This window comes from Lates calcarifer, linkage group LG1 (genome assembly GCF_001640805.2).
Source record: "Lates calcarifer isolate ASB-BC8 linkage group LG1, TLL_Latcal_v3, whole genome shotgun sequence".
In the NCBI taxonomy this organism is placed as follows: Eukaryota; Metazoa; Chordata; class Actinopteri; family Centropomidae; genus Lates; species Lates calcarifer.
In genome coordinates, this window is record NC_066833.1 from 6,203,113 (window position 1) to 6,218,728 (window position 15,616).

Below are 15,616 nucleotides of genomic sequence, written 5' to 3' on the forward strand. Positions count from 1 at the left end.
CGGACACTGACAACTGTTTTAACACACCCTTGTCCAGAATAGCACTGGCAAGATAAATGTTAAGACTAGAACATGCTCATGCATGAGTGAAGATGTAGGAATGTAGTTTGGAGACATTCATACAGTATATATGTTTTTCTTATTTATTGATTTATTTCTGTTGCCCCTCGGCAAGCTGCTGCAACCTATCGTTACCCATATCACTGTTCTGTGCAAGGACTGGGCACAGATCATAACTTGTGTATTCTGACATGTCCATATAAGAAAATTCTATACAATTTATATTTGGTGCCAACAGTGCTAGTGCAGGAAGTAGTGAACCATACTATGGAATGTAAGTGTGTGGAGGTTGGGGTTGTGGATCCAAGTGCAAGAAACCAGTTCGTCAGTCTGCAATCAGTGTTTCTCTACTGTAACCAAAGTCTGTACTTAACCTTAACCAAGTATCTCAGTCACCAAACCCTAACTGTACCTTAACCATAGTTCATTTTCCAATAATAATAGCCAATCTTAAATTTGTGATGCTGATATGACTTGACTATGAACAAGATTTATCATTACAGACTAGTTTGGTTCATCACTGATATAAAATTCTGCTTTCTGGTTTGACTTAAAAAAAATACACAGTTATAAAGAAGATATTCAGTCATTACTGGTTTTTGTGGACCATATCTTAGATGCACATTCATCAGGCAGTTTATATTAAGACACTGTGCTGTGGGCTGCTCTTCAACCAAACCAGACGCTAATTAGAAATCTTGTATCGCTCTGCCTACTTTAAACTCTTTGTCCGCGTGTCTTTGTCAGCTGTCTGTTTGGCATTATGAAAGCTTGAGCGAGCAATGATCCAATTAGTCAAATCCAGACCCAGACCAAAGGTTGGCTTATATAAGGTTGTCTCCTTTGTGTAGAATTGGACAGCGCAGCGGTTGGTTGTTTTGATTGGATAAACCAGCTACCTGAATGAATGTTTTCATTACAAGCACCAGCAGTGCTTAATTTCCATAACAGCTCCAGGCCTTCAAATGCATCAAGGGTGTAAATATGTACGATCTTGAAGTACATGTCCCACTCATCATTAGTGGGTACACAGTGTACATGTGCGTACATCTGCTGTGTGCACTGAAGATTGTTTTCATCAGCCTAATTTTCTTTGCACATACATTAAATCTGTTTATTTCTTACTTTTAAGAATATTTTCATAGAATATTTAATGAGACATTTACATTTATAGTCATTTCACAATAAATGTCTCTCGGGTTATATACATGTCTTTTTTTTACAGCAGGCAGACAGCAAGAGTGTAATCCTCGCATATACATACACATCACTTCAATAAACCACTGAAACTAGAACATGAGGAAAACCTAAACACACAGAGGGAGAGAGTCCAGAGAATGTATTAGGCTGTGAGTATGAGAGAGTCCAAACAAGCCATCACGTGCTGTCAAAATAGCTTATCTTATCTTATCTTAATGCCTGATTCCTGCAGTTTGCAGCTCGTCACAACAAGGGGGATGATTTGGAGATGGGGGGGTCACAGGGTCAGCACAGGATTAATGGAATAGCATAAGGTATTTTTTCTTATATATAAATCTACCATCATATTTCCACTGTAATCTTGGTGGGAAATGCCTTTAGCTTGTGAAATAATGAACATCTCACAGCTTGTGGGCTTTATCCAGTAATTCATCATTAAAGAGGAAATAAAAAACCTGCTTTTTGTGTGTCAGAGATCATAGTTCTCTGTGTGTTTGTGTCTGCAATTTGAAGTTATACTTCATCTTTAGGAGGATGTGAGCCAGAGACTGGTTGAGAAGCAATGTCTGAATACTTAAAGGAGGACTTGAAGTTTTCCAGGAATGATTACATTTCCTGAACAAATGGTTTTGAGATGAGGTCACAAAAATAAAGACAACATTTAACTTTTGGAAATTTCTGTGACTCTCACCACCTGTGAACGTTTGTAGCACCATGCAGCACACAACACCAGGTCAATAAGAGCCTCTGTTGCTGCTTTGTGGATTAAACTTTGTTTCACTTTTGGGTGGCTTCTTTAAATTAAAGTTGCAATATATATTAGTGCTGTCAGTGGTGTCAGACTTATTGAACAGCCTGGCAGCAGAAATATTCACTTCTAATAATTTTTTTTTTTGAGTGAGCATTGTCCTTCCAATCAATGGGAATAGGTCAAACTCAGGGGTTGGAGTTCACAGATGTCAGTCCATACATGAACACACACGTGAGCACACATGAGAACAGATTTTGCTGCAGCTGACCCCTGTGCTTGAACCTCATTTCATGGAAATCATTCCATAATAGTAGATAATTCAGTCTGGACCAGCAGAAATGTGCGATGATGATGGTGTATGTTCTTAACCTGTGCCATGACAACACTTGACAACGAAACTTGACTGTTACTATTGTATTATATGTTGCGGATATTCTTAAGTGTTTGATGATAGCTGTTTACTAGGCTGTTTCAAGGATGATTAATGTCCTGACTTTTCAACCAGTCAAGTAAGACTTCCTCCCACAGTGAGCGTCATCTCATTGTCATCATGCATAGTTTTGCAGCCATGTGACTTTAGAACTGTGCTGAATTGTATCAAGACCTCATAGGATTTAAGCCACTTCCATTTCTGATTGTGAGGATCAGTAAAGTGAGCAAACACTGCATCCAGGTCAGTAATGACTGAAGGTTCAAAGTTGCACGGGACCAAAACTGTAACTGAAACCTGATAATCCCTCACCTGCTCTGGCTTTTATTCTACAACTACAACTGTGATGGTTTGTCATGTTATTTATCTAGGCTTTCTTTTGCCCTCAGACGTGACTGAAACCATTAAAACTATCTGAGAATGGAGGCTATTTTACAAAGGCATGGTGTATTTTTAATGGCTTTGATAGTCTATGTCAGTCATACACTGAACACAGTGGACTCAGAGACAGATGCAGAGTACCACCATAAAAGCATGTTAAGAGATATTTTAATATGCTAGGAAATTGCAATATGTTATTAAACTCTTTAAACTCTCTTAATCAAGCCATACTGCTACAATCCATTAAGCCACATAATGACGTAAACTTGATAACAGCAACCTGTATGATGTTGGTTAGGACTGAATGTAGCCTGATCCCAACTACTGCCACCCATTCAAACTGCAGAGCATGACTGTACAACATCTGAAAAACCCTACCCAATACCTTTTCCATGGCAGAACTGGACTCAACTTTCTGAAACCTACACTTTCACGCTAACTTTGCATGTCTTTTGAAGGTTTGTCAGAAAGGGTTAGGGTTGGGGAGGACCAACCAATATGTTCTCATTTTCCAAATACACTAATACAAATACATACATATTTATGCATCTGTTGTTCCATATTCTAAATGCAGTAGTAACTAGACATACAAGAATAAAGAAAAGAAAACGTAAGGGAAAAGAGTGGAAACACCCTTTCTCTATTCAAATGTGTGTGTGTGTCCCTCCACACAAGGCTACATGGCTCAACACAATGGCCTATTCTCACATCAGCACAGTGCATTTGAATAGCAAAGGCTACTGGGGCACACTGGGTGGAGGTGAACAACCCCAGTGTAGTACAATCTGTCTGCGGGAGGAGCACTGGCTGACACTGATGCACACACATATACACAGACACACAGACACACACACACACACACACACACACAATGAGCTGTTTATTTTATCACTGATCTCAGTTTTTCTGGCTTGTTGGCTGTTTGGGTTTCCAGATTCTTTTTTGAGTTTCTGTCTTGTTTTTATTATTTTCTTTCAGTTCAGTTTGGCACATTTGTAGCTATGTGGATCCCTTCTCTCTCTGTCTTTTGACTGTTAAGTCTCAGCATCCAGGAAGAGACTACAAAGATCCCCCCCTCCCCAAATTTGGAGATAATAATGTAAATTCTGAGGAAAATTACATTAAGATAGATAAATGTCTGTGCAAGCTGTAAAGTCTCCTTTTTCTTCCCACCACCCCTCACTCATAATCACAATGATCTTTTTCTCCCTCCTTTTTTCCACTCTGTGACAGTTTGGAGTAAGCTGTCAACCCTCCTTATAACCCCCTTCATCCATTTCCCCCACACCTCCTCCTACTTTTGGCCTCAGCCCCTCCCCCTGTTTACCCCCTTCCACCTGACTAGCCAATGGGACCAGACAAGCTTGTCCGGGCGGGGAATGACTGGGGAGCAGGAGGGGGTGGGGATGACTGCCTGGACAGGACCAAACACCGTGCCAGCCAGATAGGCAGGAGCAGAGAGACAGAGTACATAAGCCTTGATTCAGTTTAAGAAAATCTAACGTTTCTTGCTTGTTAATGGATGGTTTGTTTACAAATGAATAAAACTCCTCTTCCTGTTGCCTCCTCTCAATGCATCGACATAGCTGCAGGTGAGAAGGACAGAGTTTCTGAGCTTGAGACCTGAGAAGAGCAGAAGAAGAGGAGGAGGAGGTACACAGGAAGTAAGGAATACACTAAACTTGAAGAGGGCAAAGGAGGCAATCAAGAGCATCAAACTGAGCCGATGTCAACTGAGCTGGCTGAGGTTGTCAGCGCTGACCTCTGACTAACACACAGACACTTGCACAATCCTGAACAATGCCAGCAGGAGGACAGAGGTTTTCTGACATGGAGATGTTAGTAGGGATGGAGGATGAGCAAGTGGACAAGGCCAGAGGCAGAGCTGGGAGCTGTGTGGAGTTTTACACTATCAGGGTAAGTTTTGTCTTGCTTTTGTTGTTGTTAAAATTGAGAGAGGGGAGAGGAGGTGGATCATAAACGTTTCCACTTATGAACATACTTCTGGAATACTGTGGAATTGGAGAAATGTGTATCAGATTAGAGTCTTAGCCTGTGTATTTTGTGTGGGAAATCAGGGAATACTAAGGAATTTCACAGGAAGACACCAGAACATGTTCTCCCACCTGTTGCCTTTCTGAGAGGAAAAATAGCCAAACCAGGTATGAAATACCACAGAAATAAAATAATAAACTGTAGAAAAATCATGGAAGCCCACTGTGGGAATATTTTATGATGCTCAATGTGATGTGTGACAGTGTGTACACAGCAAAATCACAAGTGTTAAATTAACACTGAGAGTGTTAGATTTAGCACTAGAAAAGTGTTTCTATGTGTCCACTCTTTTCCGTGTTACATTAACACTTAAAAGTGTACTTTTTTTTTTTTACACACATATGCAGTTTTGCTGTGTACAGGCAATTTGGAGTCACCAATCAACCTATCTTGCATGTCTTTGAACTGTGGGATGAAGCTGAGGTACCCAGAGAGAACCCACACAGGCACAGGGAGAACATGCAAACTCCACACAGAAAAGCCCCGGCAAACTGGGGGTCAAACTGGAGCTTTGTAGCTGTGAGGCAACAGTGCTAACCACTGCTCCACCGTGCTGCCCATGTGGACATACCTGTAACAAGCAAAATCCACACCATCCACACACTTTCAGGAATATACTCTAGAGATATTAGTTTTGATAAATCAAGAGTTAATAGTAATAATAATAAAAACTTAATTCAACTCATTTTGTTAGGCTAGTCTTCAGTAACATTTTGCACAACACACTTTGATAAAATGATCATCATTGTACCCTTCCACTGAAAACTGATACAGAATAATTACCCCCACCTTGATTATATATAGTAGGTAAACGAACAACCAAGCAAAGTTTATTTAAATAATGCTTTTCAAACCAGAAGTTACAACATGCTTTACCAAAGGAAGAAAATATACACAGTGTAATTGGACCACAGGTTGAAAAACAGTTCAAAATGTGTGCTCAAGCTTTGTTTCATAACGTTGGACTTTGTGTGTTTTTATGCTGATACAAATCTCCACAATTCAGTAAAGTACACATAATGTCTGTGATATTTAGAGGGATAAGTTGAACTGTTATTACAACCACTTCTTTGTGCCTCAGTTAAAGCCAGCAGACCAAAAAAGATTTGTGTGATTGGAAAGAGCTGACCTGTTTGAGGAGGGTCTGGTACGTGTAGCCAGGTGCCCAAACTGCTTCAGCAATGAACAAAGCTGAACCTGATGTTTTCCCAGCTCTTCTCTGGGTTAATGACCGTCAAAGTCTAGCAACAGTCCCATGCTTTTGGTAGAGAGGAAATATTGTTGAGTGACACCTTTTAATGTCGTATGAGTCTGGATAAATCTACATCTTCTTCTTAACTGGAGGAAAGTAAGTCAAATTCAGATTTGATGCACTTGAGCCTTTGTATGCCAAGGACATCACAATAAACACAACCTTTTATTTACTTTTTATGTCGACACAACATGCTACTGTGATTAAAAAAAGAAAAAAATACACTGGTAGGCTGAGATGACTTTTGTATCAAGACCTTCTTACTTTGTGTTTGGTAATTTTGTGTTCAGGGCTTGCCATAAAAGGCAGAGGGCACTATAAAGACACTGCTTTGGAAACAAACAGAGGAGTGTGTCTTTATGTAAAGCTGTTGACAGTCAATAGAAAAGTGAGCAAGTGTACTTGTTACACACAGTTAACTGAAAACATCATTGTTGAAACACTTCATGACAGTCATACACTGCTGATACACTGCTGAAGCAATCAAAATAAAGTGGTACCTGATGTTGCTGGAAGCACGTTTTTGGCAAATGGAGGACAGATACTGACTGCAGTTTAGCTGCTTTTGAAGAAGGCCTGTTCACGATCAGTTCTGGTAGCAGTTAACCGACACTTTGACTGCTCAAAGAGCAGCAAGGCAGCCTTCCAATTTTATTGTATTTGTCAATTTGAATTCCTTTATAAAGAAACACTGGGAATCACTTTTGAATGTTATTTATCCGTGATGAATTCTAAATGTGAAACACCTCCAAGGTGGATGTTTTGCACTTTTTAAAAGAAAGGATTTATATATTTATCACTTTACACAAACCATACCCAGATAGAAATTGTACATTCTCAGAATATTGTGAGAACTTCCCAACTGGTGTGAAGGCCATTGCCTTGTAATGCTTCCAGAATGATCCCAGACAATCATGATATGGAGTTCTTGAAGGAGTAGGAGGATGCTAACTGAGGGACTTTAGGGGAACATTCTGAACATTCTGGGAATGTTTAGGGGACCATTCCACCTAGAAAATGAGAGAGGTTTTGCTGGTTTAATGCATGTCATCATATAACATTCCCAGAACGTTTCTGGGCAGTCATGATGTGGAGTTCTTGAAGGAGTAGAGGGATGTTGATGGAAGGACTTTCAGGGAACATTCAGAACATTCATGAAAAGTGAGCAAGGAGATGTTTAGAGTAGAACCACTAAGAAATTGTACATCCCCAGAAGGTTCCAAGAACATCTCTGCTGGCCTTGTAATCGCCTTGTAACTTTTCCAGAACATCCTGGATGTTGTGGAGTTCTTGCAGGAGTAAGGAGATGTTGATAGGAGGACTTTCAGGGAACATTCAGGACATTCTTGGAACTTTTAGGGGATCATTGCTAGCGGATGTTCTCTCCAGGTCTCTCCTGCTTTAGGTGAATGTTTCATTTTGGTCATTTTAGACTTTAGGTTCTGCAAAGTTCCTGCAATATTACTAAAGTCATGCAAACATTCTACGAAGGAGATGCAAGAGTCTAAATAGAACCAAAAGAGAACATTATAGATTGATCCCCTAAAGGTTCTCGTAATGCCATTAAAGGTTCTGCAAACATTATAGGAATGTAGCATAGAAACCTAGAGGGAATGCCCTATAGTAAGGATCCCCTGTATTTCCAATAATGTCAATAAGGTCAACTACATACCTGGTAACTACTATGTGACCTATAATAAAATTAAATTCTATAGCATTTTATTGCTATAGTATAATGGCTGTTAATGGGTCATGAATAAATTATTATTTCTGTATGTCTGTCTGTTTCTCTGTCTCCCTTTGTGTCTCTTTTTTCTCTCCTATGTGAAAGAGAAAATCTGTGTTATTCTGGTTATTCTGTCTACCTTTTGGACGTATTATGTGCACACATGATAAAATTTGGGCTTATGGGATTAGAGAGGTGTAAATGAGAGTCAGTGTGTACAGTAGGAAGTCAGGTGGCTTCACGTGAGGTGGCCTGCAGACTGGATAGACTCAGAGGAATGCAGTTTTTGTGTGGAGTGAGACCACCGGCTCTTTGCTCAAAAACCTGGCTGCTGTCGTACTGTTTATCTCCCTGAAGCTATGACCATTAGTATTAGTAAACATATTGTAATATACTGTTTCCTAATTATTCTTATGATAGTATATAATCTAAAATATATATATAGTGCATACAGTGAACAGCTGGTCTGCATTTAGTCAACTGTATGTTACATACATACTTTTCAAGTCAGCCACACTTAAACAGCATTAGCACACAACAATAATGTAAGATAGACCATGTTCAACAATGTTCTAAATGGTATGTTTGCATCCAGAAATAGTCAGCGAATAGATAGCATATACATGATTTATTATGAAGGAGCTAATACCTGGATATTCACATGCTTCAAAACATCAACATATCGGAGCAGGTAGAGGAAGAAAACCATGAAGAGGGTTGTGTGACTCAGAGGTCAGTGTGTATGGGGAGTGACGGTCTGTTTGTATTCAACACAGCCCAGTGTCTGATACTATATCAGCTATAGAGCCTTTAACATGTGCACATATGCTTACACACACAAAGACATGCACTCAGTGAGAGGTTGATGTTCAGAAACCATGAAGTTCAGCACATCATTAAAGTTATCTTCTGACTCTTCCAGGTATATCATTACCGCCCCTATGTCATAACAAATCAGGCCATACTCATGCACTGTATATGTATTTAGACATGTATGGTGCCTGTGTATATATTCAGCCCTGTGTGTGTCTGTGTGGGGGTTCAGAGGGTTAACAATCCTGCTATATGAAAGTATGTGATTGTTCTCACGTGACTGATTTAATGCATGTACAGTGTGTGTGTGTGTGCATGTGTATGTGTGTGCGTAAGAAAGATTTGTTTGGGGATATCTTCTTAGTATGTACTTGTTTGAAGGGGAATCCAATCAAAGTCTTCTAGAAGCCTAGGAAATTGAGAAACTAAAAGATCAAATCACAGCTTTGAAAACTGAGACCTTCAGACTTCAGATCTTTCCGAGCAAATGTTTGGCCTGCTAATTGAAAATACATTGATGTCATGGGAATATGTTTGACCTAGAAGCTTTGTATTTTCAGCATCAATGCTGTGGAGTGAACCAGGGGAACCTGGGACCAGAGGAACCGATTTACCATTTAGAATCAATTTCAGATCTAAGGACTTGTCTGTTTCATGGTCAATCAGTATTTTTCAGCTAGAAGTTCTTTATGGTTCCCCATCATGGGTGGCCATTATGATGACCTGCTTAGGCCTCCTAAAATGTCACCATCAGAACTTTGCTTCTCCAAGGACAGCAAGAGCAAAGGATTCAATGTCAGGCTGCATTACATCTCCTCAGCTTCAGACGGTGGTCATGACACGGCAGGTTGTGAAGTCTGAGACATCAGGGTGGCGGCAGAAGGTATTAGACCAGCTGTAAGAGCAGGGATTAGGTCCCACTGACCCTGTGTTCTCGGGTTAGAGAGCAGGAGGAGGAGGAGAGGAGGTGAAGGAAAATGAGGAAGGAGAGGATATAAGGAGGGATAAAGTTTTTGATGAGATGGTATCTGGCAGACCTTGGCTGCCTCTGCGACAACTTTTTCAACTACAGCGAGAGAAGTAGCTCCCTCTGCTGCAGCATCTTTGAATATGCTGAGAATAACCTGATAAAAATAGACAGACTGCACCCTAACTTGATTGAATCTGACCTCTCACCACAAAATTACTGCCACATTGGACAAAAGGCATTGTGTAACATAACTAATTTTACACCATCAGAGGTGAACTATGATTAGAATTTTAGAAAGGTGATTGTGGGCATGGTCTGTGATGTGTTCATATTAAATACCAATACTGAAACTTCCAGCACATTGTCTGTAAGTCCTGTAAGCAGCTTTCTTTATCAGAGCTCAGTTACAAAAGTGTGAGAAATAATATCTCAGACTGTGGTTTTACTGTGAAGTGCATGATGTGCAGCACTGATTGCAACTACCCATGATCTTAAGAATAACTGCATTAATTTATAGCATGGCTCTAATTTAAAAAGGATGTAGCAAATTAAAGATTTTTCTCAGATTATAGAAATAGAAAGTATAGTAGAAAGTAGGTAGATACAGACTGATCACTAGCTCAGATGTTATTAACATAGCAACAAATTATATATATATATATATATATATATATATATATATATATATATATATGCATGTTGGAGGTGTCCATTTTCTGAATTGGTAAGTCAATATGTCTGTTTTAGTTACCAGCTGACGCAGTTAATGATATGCTCTTTGGTAGCACCTGTGGTTTGGAGATTTTTAACACGATAAAAGCCTAGAAAGCAAGTGGCAACAAATCTTGTTGTTTCAGGTGATTAACCAGCAATTTGCTAAAACATTGTCGTCCAAAGTACAATGAAAATCATGCAAATTACAGACCTTACATGCACATCTTACATGCATGCATGAGTGAACACACATGACTGTTTTGACAACTGCAATAGACAAGTATTATTTTTCAACCAATCTATCACAAAAAAAAATTATTTAGTGAGGAAAGAGACTGAAAACCTCTCTTCTTATGTCTCATGTGACCATCTGCCGTACACTCTCCAGATTCAAATAATCATCATAGATGCTATGGACAGTGTAGTGACTAATGAGCATGTACGTGTGGCCAAACAACATCACTCACTTCATTTCTATCACAACTCCACCAAACTGTCGTCCTATCAACAGTTGATCTTCTCAGAGAGAGCCTGGGAACTCTGCAGCAGATAAGCTCATCTAAGCTGTTTTCAGAGCATTAGAGGAGATAGATGAATAGATTGGCCTTTTGCTCTATTGTTGTAGTGTGTGAGTGAATATGTATGTGTGTGAGTGTGTGTGTGGAAAGTGGTGTGCACTCCTAAGCCATCCATGAAGTAATTAGGTTGGATTATTATTTAGGGTTTCTGAGGGTGACCTAGTATAAAAACATGCATGGGTCTATTTTCATCCATGCTGTTTGAAGTCCACAGACATATGCAGTATGAGGACAGTGTATGAAGCCCAATAGCATTGCTGGTTACAGTAGAGGAGATTAAAAAACACACCACCAGAGAATCTGTGAATTTTCTCTGTGGGAAGTGGGAAATGGTCTATTACAGACACAGTGTTGGAAACAATGCACTGGGGCAAACAGCTAGCCGGAGGGAGATGTGGATCAGTGACAAACACTGATAGGTATGACCTCTGACATATTGGAGAGCATGAATCAGCACTGAGCCTTGATATGATCTGGCATGGGAAAACTCTGGGATGGATTACAGTAGAAGAAAAAGGAGGAAAAAAGAGACAGTGGATGGTCACATATTTTATTGTTCACAGGAAAATGTGGTGGGATGCAGCAGGAAAAAGGGTTCAGGTCAGGGAAACTCTACAGCATTTCCCTGTAGCTACGTGAAAGTGCACATACTTTGAGATGCTGGCCACATAAAAATTACAAGCTTTGTTGCAATGACAAAATGTGGAGTAAAACAGCTGCAGCTGATGTGCAGTGTTTGTAATGGGAAAAATCTTGAGGACCTATAATGTAAAGCTGTTTTTTTCCTTTTAAATCAATATTACTCTTGTGATCTTGTAAGCATATATGCTGAGATTAATGGCTTTCAGCACCCTGTGGCCCAAATAGCAAATAATAAGTATTATTATTCCAGTCTTCAGAGATGAGATAAATTACCTCGCCTTTACTAGATGTTTTGGTTGGATTGCAACACCAGTTTATTAAAGGTTAAAACTATACAAACCTATTACTATGCCAGCACAGTTGCTCACTGCACATCACAGTGTGAAGATGTAAATGGCATGCAGTCTGATATCATATACAGCTTCCTGTTTCTCATATTGGTTTGATGATACCAAATGGCTACCACCAATCTTTTGTATGCCAGCTGAATCTTCACCAGCAGATGCTCTCTATGTTTTCATCAGACAGATAAGTGCTCTGTCTTCTCTGTTCTCATCAAAATGTCGCCGTCCCGAAGATGCTTAAGGCTGTGGAGATGCAGACAACAGTGGCTACTGATATGAGCTGTGTTTTGTGGTTAGAGTGTGTTGCTGCTGATGATATCTTGTGGTTAATTGTTCTGCTGACAGGAAGGCTTTAGAGAACACTGATGGTACAAGAGATGTGCTGCAGACTTGCTGCAGAAAGGACAAAAAGGAATAAATAGATTAATGTTTTGAAACAAATCAATACTGCCTCCTAAACTGAAGATCTTGAAGGTCTCCCTACTTTGCAATAAATCTTTGGAGTTACTCTCTAACTTTCTCTTTCATTTCTGTTGAAGGTGCCCTCTTGTAAAAAACAAGCTTTTTTAAAAAAAAAAAAATTGCTTGTCTTTTTTATCATCAGCTTTTTACAATTGTATGGATATTTTTGAATTGTCAAAAACAGAAAATAAATGTTACTTAAATATGCTTCTGTGAACATGAACAATGAACAACAGCTGCACATAGAAATATTTCCATAACCACTTATCATAATTTCAATCTCAACACCAAAACCTGTTCTGCTGTCACACCAGTTCCCTAAAATGAAAATGCAATGCAATGTACCCATGCATTGCTCCTTTTGTCCAATTAAGAGGACTTAAACAAAAATTAGATTTATCTTGCAGAACACTTTTCAGCACACAAAGTTTTCAGATGTGGCGATGGAGCAAAAGAAGATGTGGCTTTCAGTTTCCACATGTTGATTGAAAGAGATAAAGGGCTGTTTGAGGAAAATGAAGGAGAGAGAGAAATAGTCAGAAAGACAGAGAGAGATCATGAAAACAGAGAGAGACAAGTCGTTCAGTTTATCAAAGCTATTTTTAGCCCAGGCCTTGTTATGTGATGCTGCTATTTCTCCTCAACAGTAGCTGAAGCTCTGCTATGGCAACACAGGCTTTAATGACTGACTTTGCCTCTGAGTTTTTGTGTGTGTGTGTGTGTGTGTGCGTGTGTGTGTGTGTGTGTGTCTGTGCCCCTTTATGGTCCGCTGCCAAGAAATAAATAGAAGTGTCCATTAGTCTCCTCTGTATGACCATCTTCAAAGAATCACTCACAAACTTTCTCTCTCTCTTTCTTTCTTACACACACATATGCACATTGGTTAGATGACACATACTGTAATTTTCAGTTTCTTTTCAATTAAATTTGACTGTAAAAATCCCCCCAATTCACTATAAGAAGTTTTGTTGACTTCTGGTGAATTACAAGTCTTCTAGCTTAAATGAGCAGTAGGTTGTTTGCTTTACCCTCTGTTAAGAGCCATAGGAGCATCCCCTGAATTAAAGTGGCAGGAGATATGCTACAGTTAAACTGTTAAAATGACTTGATGTTTAGGCATAAAAGCAACCTAGTTAGGCGTAAGACAAGATTGTAGTTTGGGTTGAAATAAGTACTTTGTTTAGGTCATAACAAATGGCTTGAACAAATGGTCTATAGGGTTATTTTTAAAATAATTTCCATGTATGATTAAAAACAACACTGATGCAAAAAAAAAAGCAAATAACAGTTAAATTCCCTCTCTTTATGACACAATGGAATATTACAGTAATGACTGAAGCCTTTTCATTTTCTCTTCTTAACACTTGCTGCCTGGAAGCTCTTTCCTGGGAAAAATTCCTCTGGTGCGAAGTCAGTGATGTATTTTACATCTAAGTTTTTTTTTTCTCAAATAAACAAAAGCAGAGGAACTGTGGATAGTTAGCATGACCAGTGATAGATAACATGGTTGAATGGAAAAAGTAAATTAAGCCACCCACTAAACTCAGTCTGTGTCCAAACTGCTCTACATTCTGAATACTAATTCAACTTTTGAGTATCAAGTGTGTTCACAATGGACAAGACAATGACAAAAGTGACTGTTCATTGTTTGCTTCTTGCTCTGTCAGACTTTGTTCTAGCAATAGTGCCATGCTCTGACATCTCAGTGAGGACATTAGAAACTATAATAAACCAGATTTATTCTTTACAAAGCTACAAATTAAAAAGTGACAGTCAGTATTTTTTGTAATAATGTGAGTCCAAGTGGATGACAATATTTGTGACTGTTGTGGGATTTTATATGTGGACCATATACCCTGACTGCACATGTGTAAAATGTATCCAGCTTGCAGTCTGTGTCTATATCCAGGGCATTTACTAGGCAGTTGTTGTGTCAGAGTCTCATCAAGCTGTTATCAAACAGCTGTTGATGAGCAGAGATGTACAGTAAATCACGTGACTTCTGAGCGCTGCTGTCTCTTTCACTGTGATGCTTTTCCAGTTCTGTAGATGGTAGTTTAGATGAGAGAAGACATGAGTCATAATTTTTTAAGGGAAGTGAGAAAAGTCCCTTCACCCTGGTCAGTAACAATCAGGCAAAACGCCTCCAGTCTGTGGTAAATTATGTAACTTTCTCCCAAGGTGCACTCTGGATGTCCTTTTTGTTTCAGTGAGCGACTGAAGAGCAGCTTCAGTTTAAGGCTCCATATTAATTGCTCACTGTTTCCACTTATTACTTCTTGGTGATTTATCATCCTGTTTCCAGGATTTGGAATTGTATTCCAAAAAACAGAACTGTGTATGATAAATCAGCAAATGCTGTATATTCTCATTTTTGTTGATATGCTTTTTTAAAAAAAAAAAAAAAATATGATAATATCTTTGGATAAAAATGTAGATTATACAGCCATTCCACCAGCAAGAACCACACACTTTCTTTGAGGTGGGAAAAGACACAGTATCAACCATGCAGAACAGTTTGATTTTCTGGTTTCTCAGCATATCCCACAAGCTTTTATATGTACAAGGTTATGGTTTTATGGCACCATGTAACTCATTTTTAGCTCTGATCTGAGGTAATTAGGAGAAACAGCCACTTCTGTGAAGATTTTGTGGTTTGGGTGATTTGAGGTAGGGGAGTTTTATTCTAGAATTTGTTAAAACACTGGTACGCTTCTCTGTGCTCAGTGCCACACTTGTTGAATGCTCCTTCTCTCTGCATGCATGTATAATTAAGCCACCTACAAATTACACACATTTTACATATTCTGTACCCTGCTTTTTGCCTCATAGGCAAATTAGAAGCTGTAATTTGACTATGAAAGATATGTAGAACAACTGCAGGCTAAAAAAGCTTACCCAGTTTTAAAATACCGACATCTGCATTTCAAAGTCATACTTTTTCATTAAAGTAGCGTTTATATGGTTATGAGAGTGTGGTTTTGTCTCAGCACACCCAGTCATCTTTGGCTTCTGATCACAGATGCACACATGCTAAAAATCTCAGTTAACCACAGTTATCATTCCTGGTCAAAATGAGAAGATTTTTGCAAACATTTCTCTAACTACCAGGATCTCATTTCCTGGACTTTAACCTGCAAAAAAAAAAAAAAAAAAAAAAAAAAAACCCAACAGCAAAATCTTAGCTGTCTCTAATTTCAGATGGTAACATTTCCTCAGAGTGAGAGTCACTCATCAG

At 39.0% G+C, this 15,616-nt stretch overlaps 1 protein-coding gene across 1 annotated transcript in view; it reads left to right on the forward strand.

Annotated features, from left to right (window-relative positions):
* Window positions 1-4,285: 4,285 nt before the first annotated feature.
* arhgap20 (Rho GTPase activating protein 20) overlaps window positions 4,286-15,616 on the forward strand; it is a 53,806-nt gene continuing 42,475 nt past the window's right edge. The window contains 1 exon segment of the mRNA XM_051069235.1: window positions 4,286-4,739. Within this exon segment, the coding sequence (XP_050925192.1) occupies window positions 4,623-4,739 (117 nt within the window). The 5' untranslated portion in view covers window positions 4,286-4,622.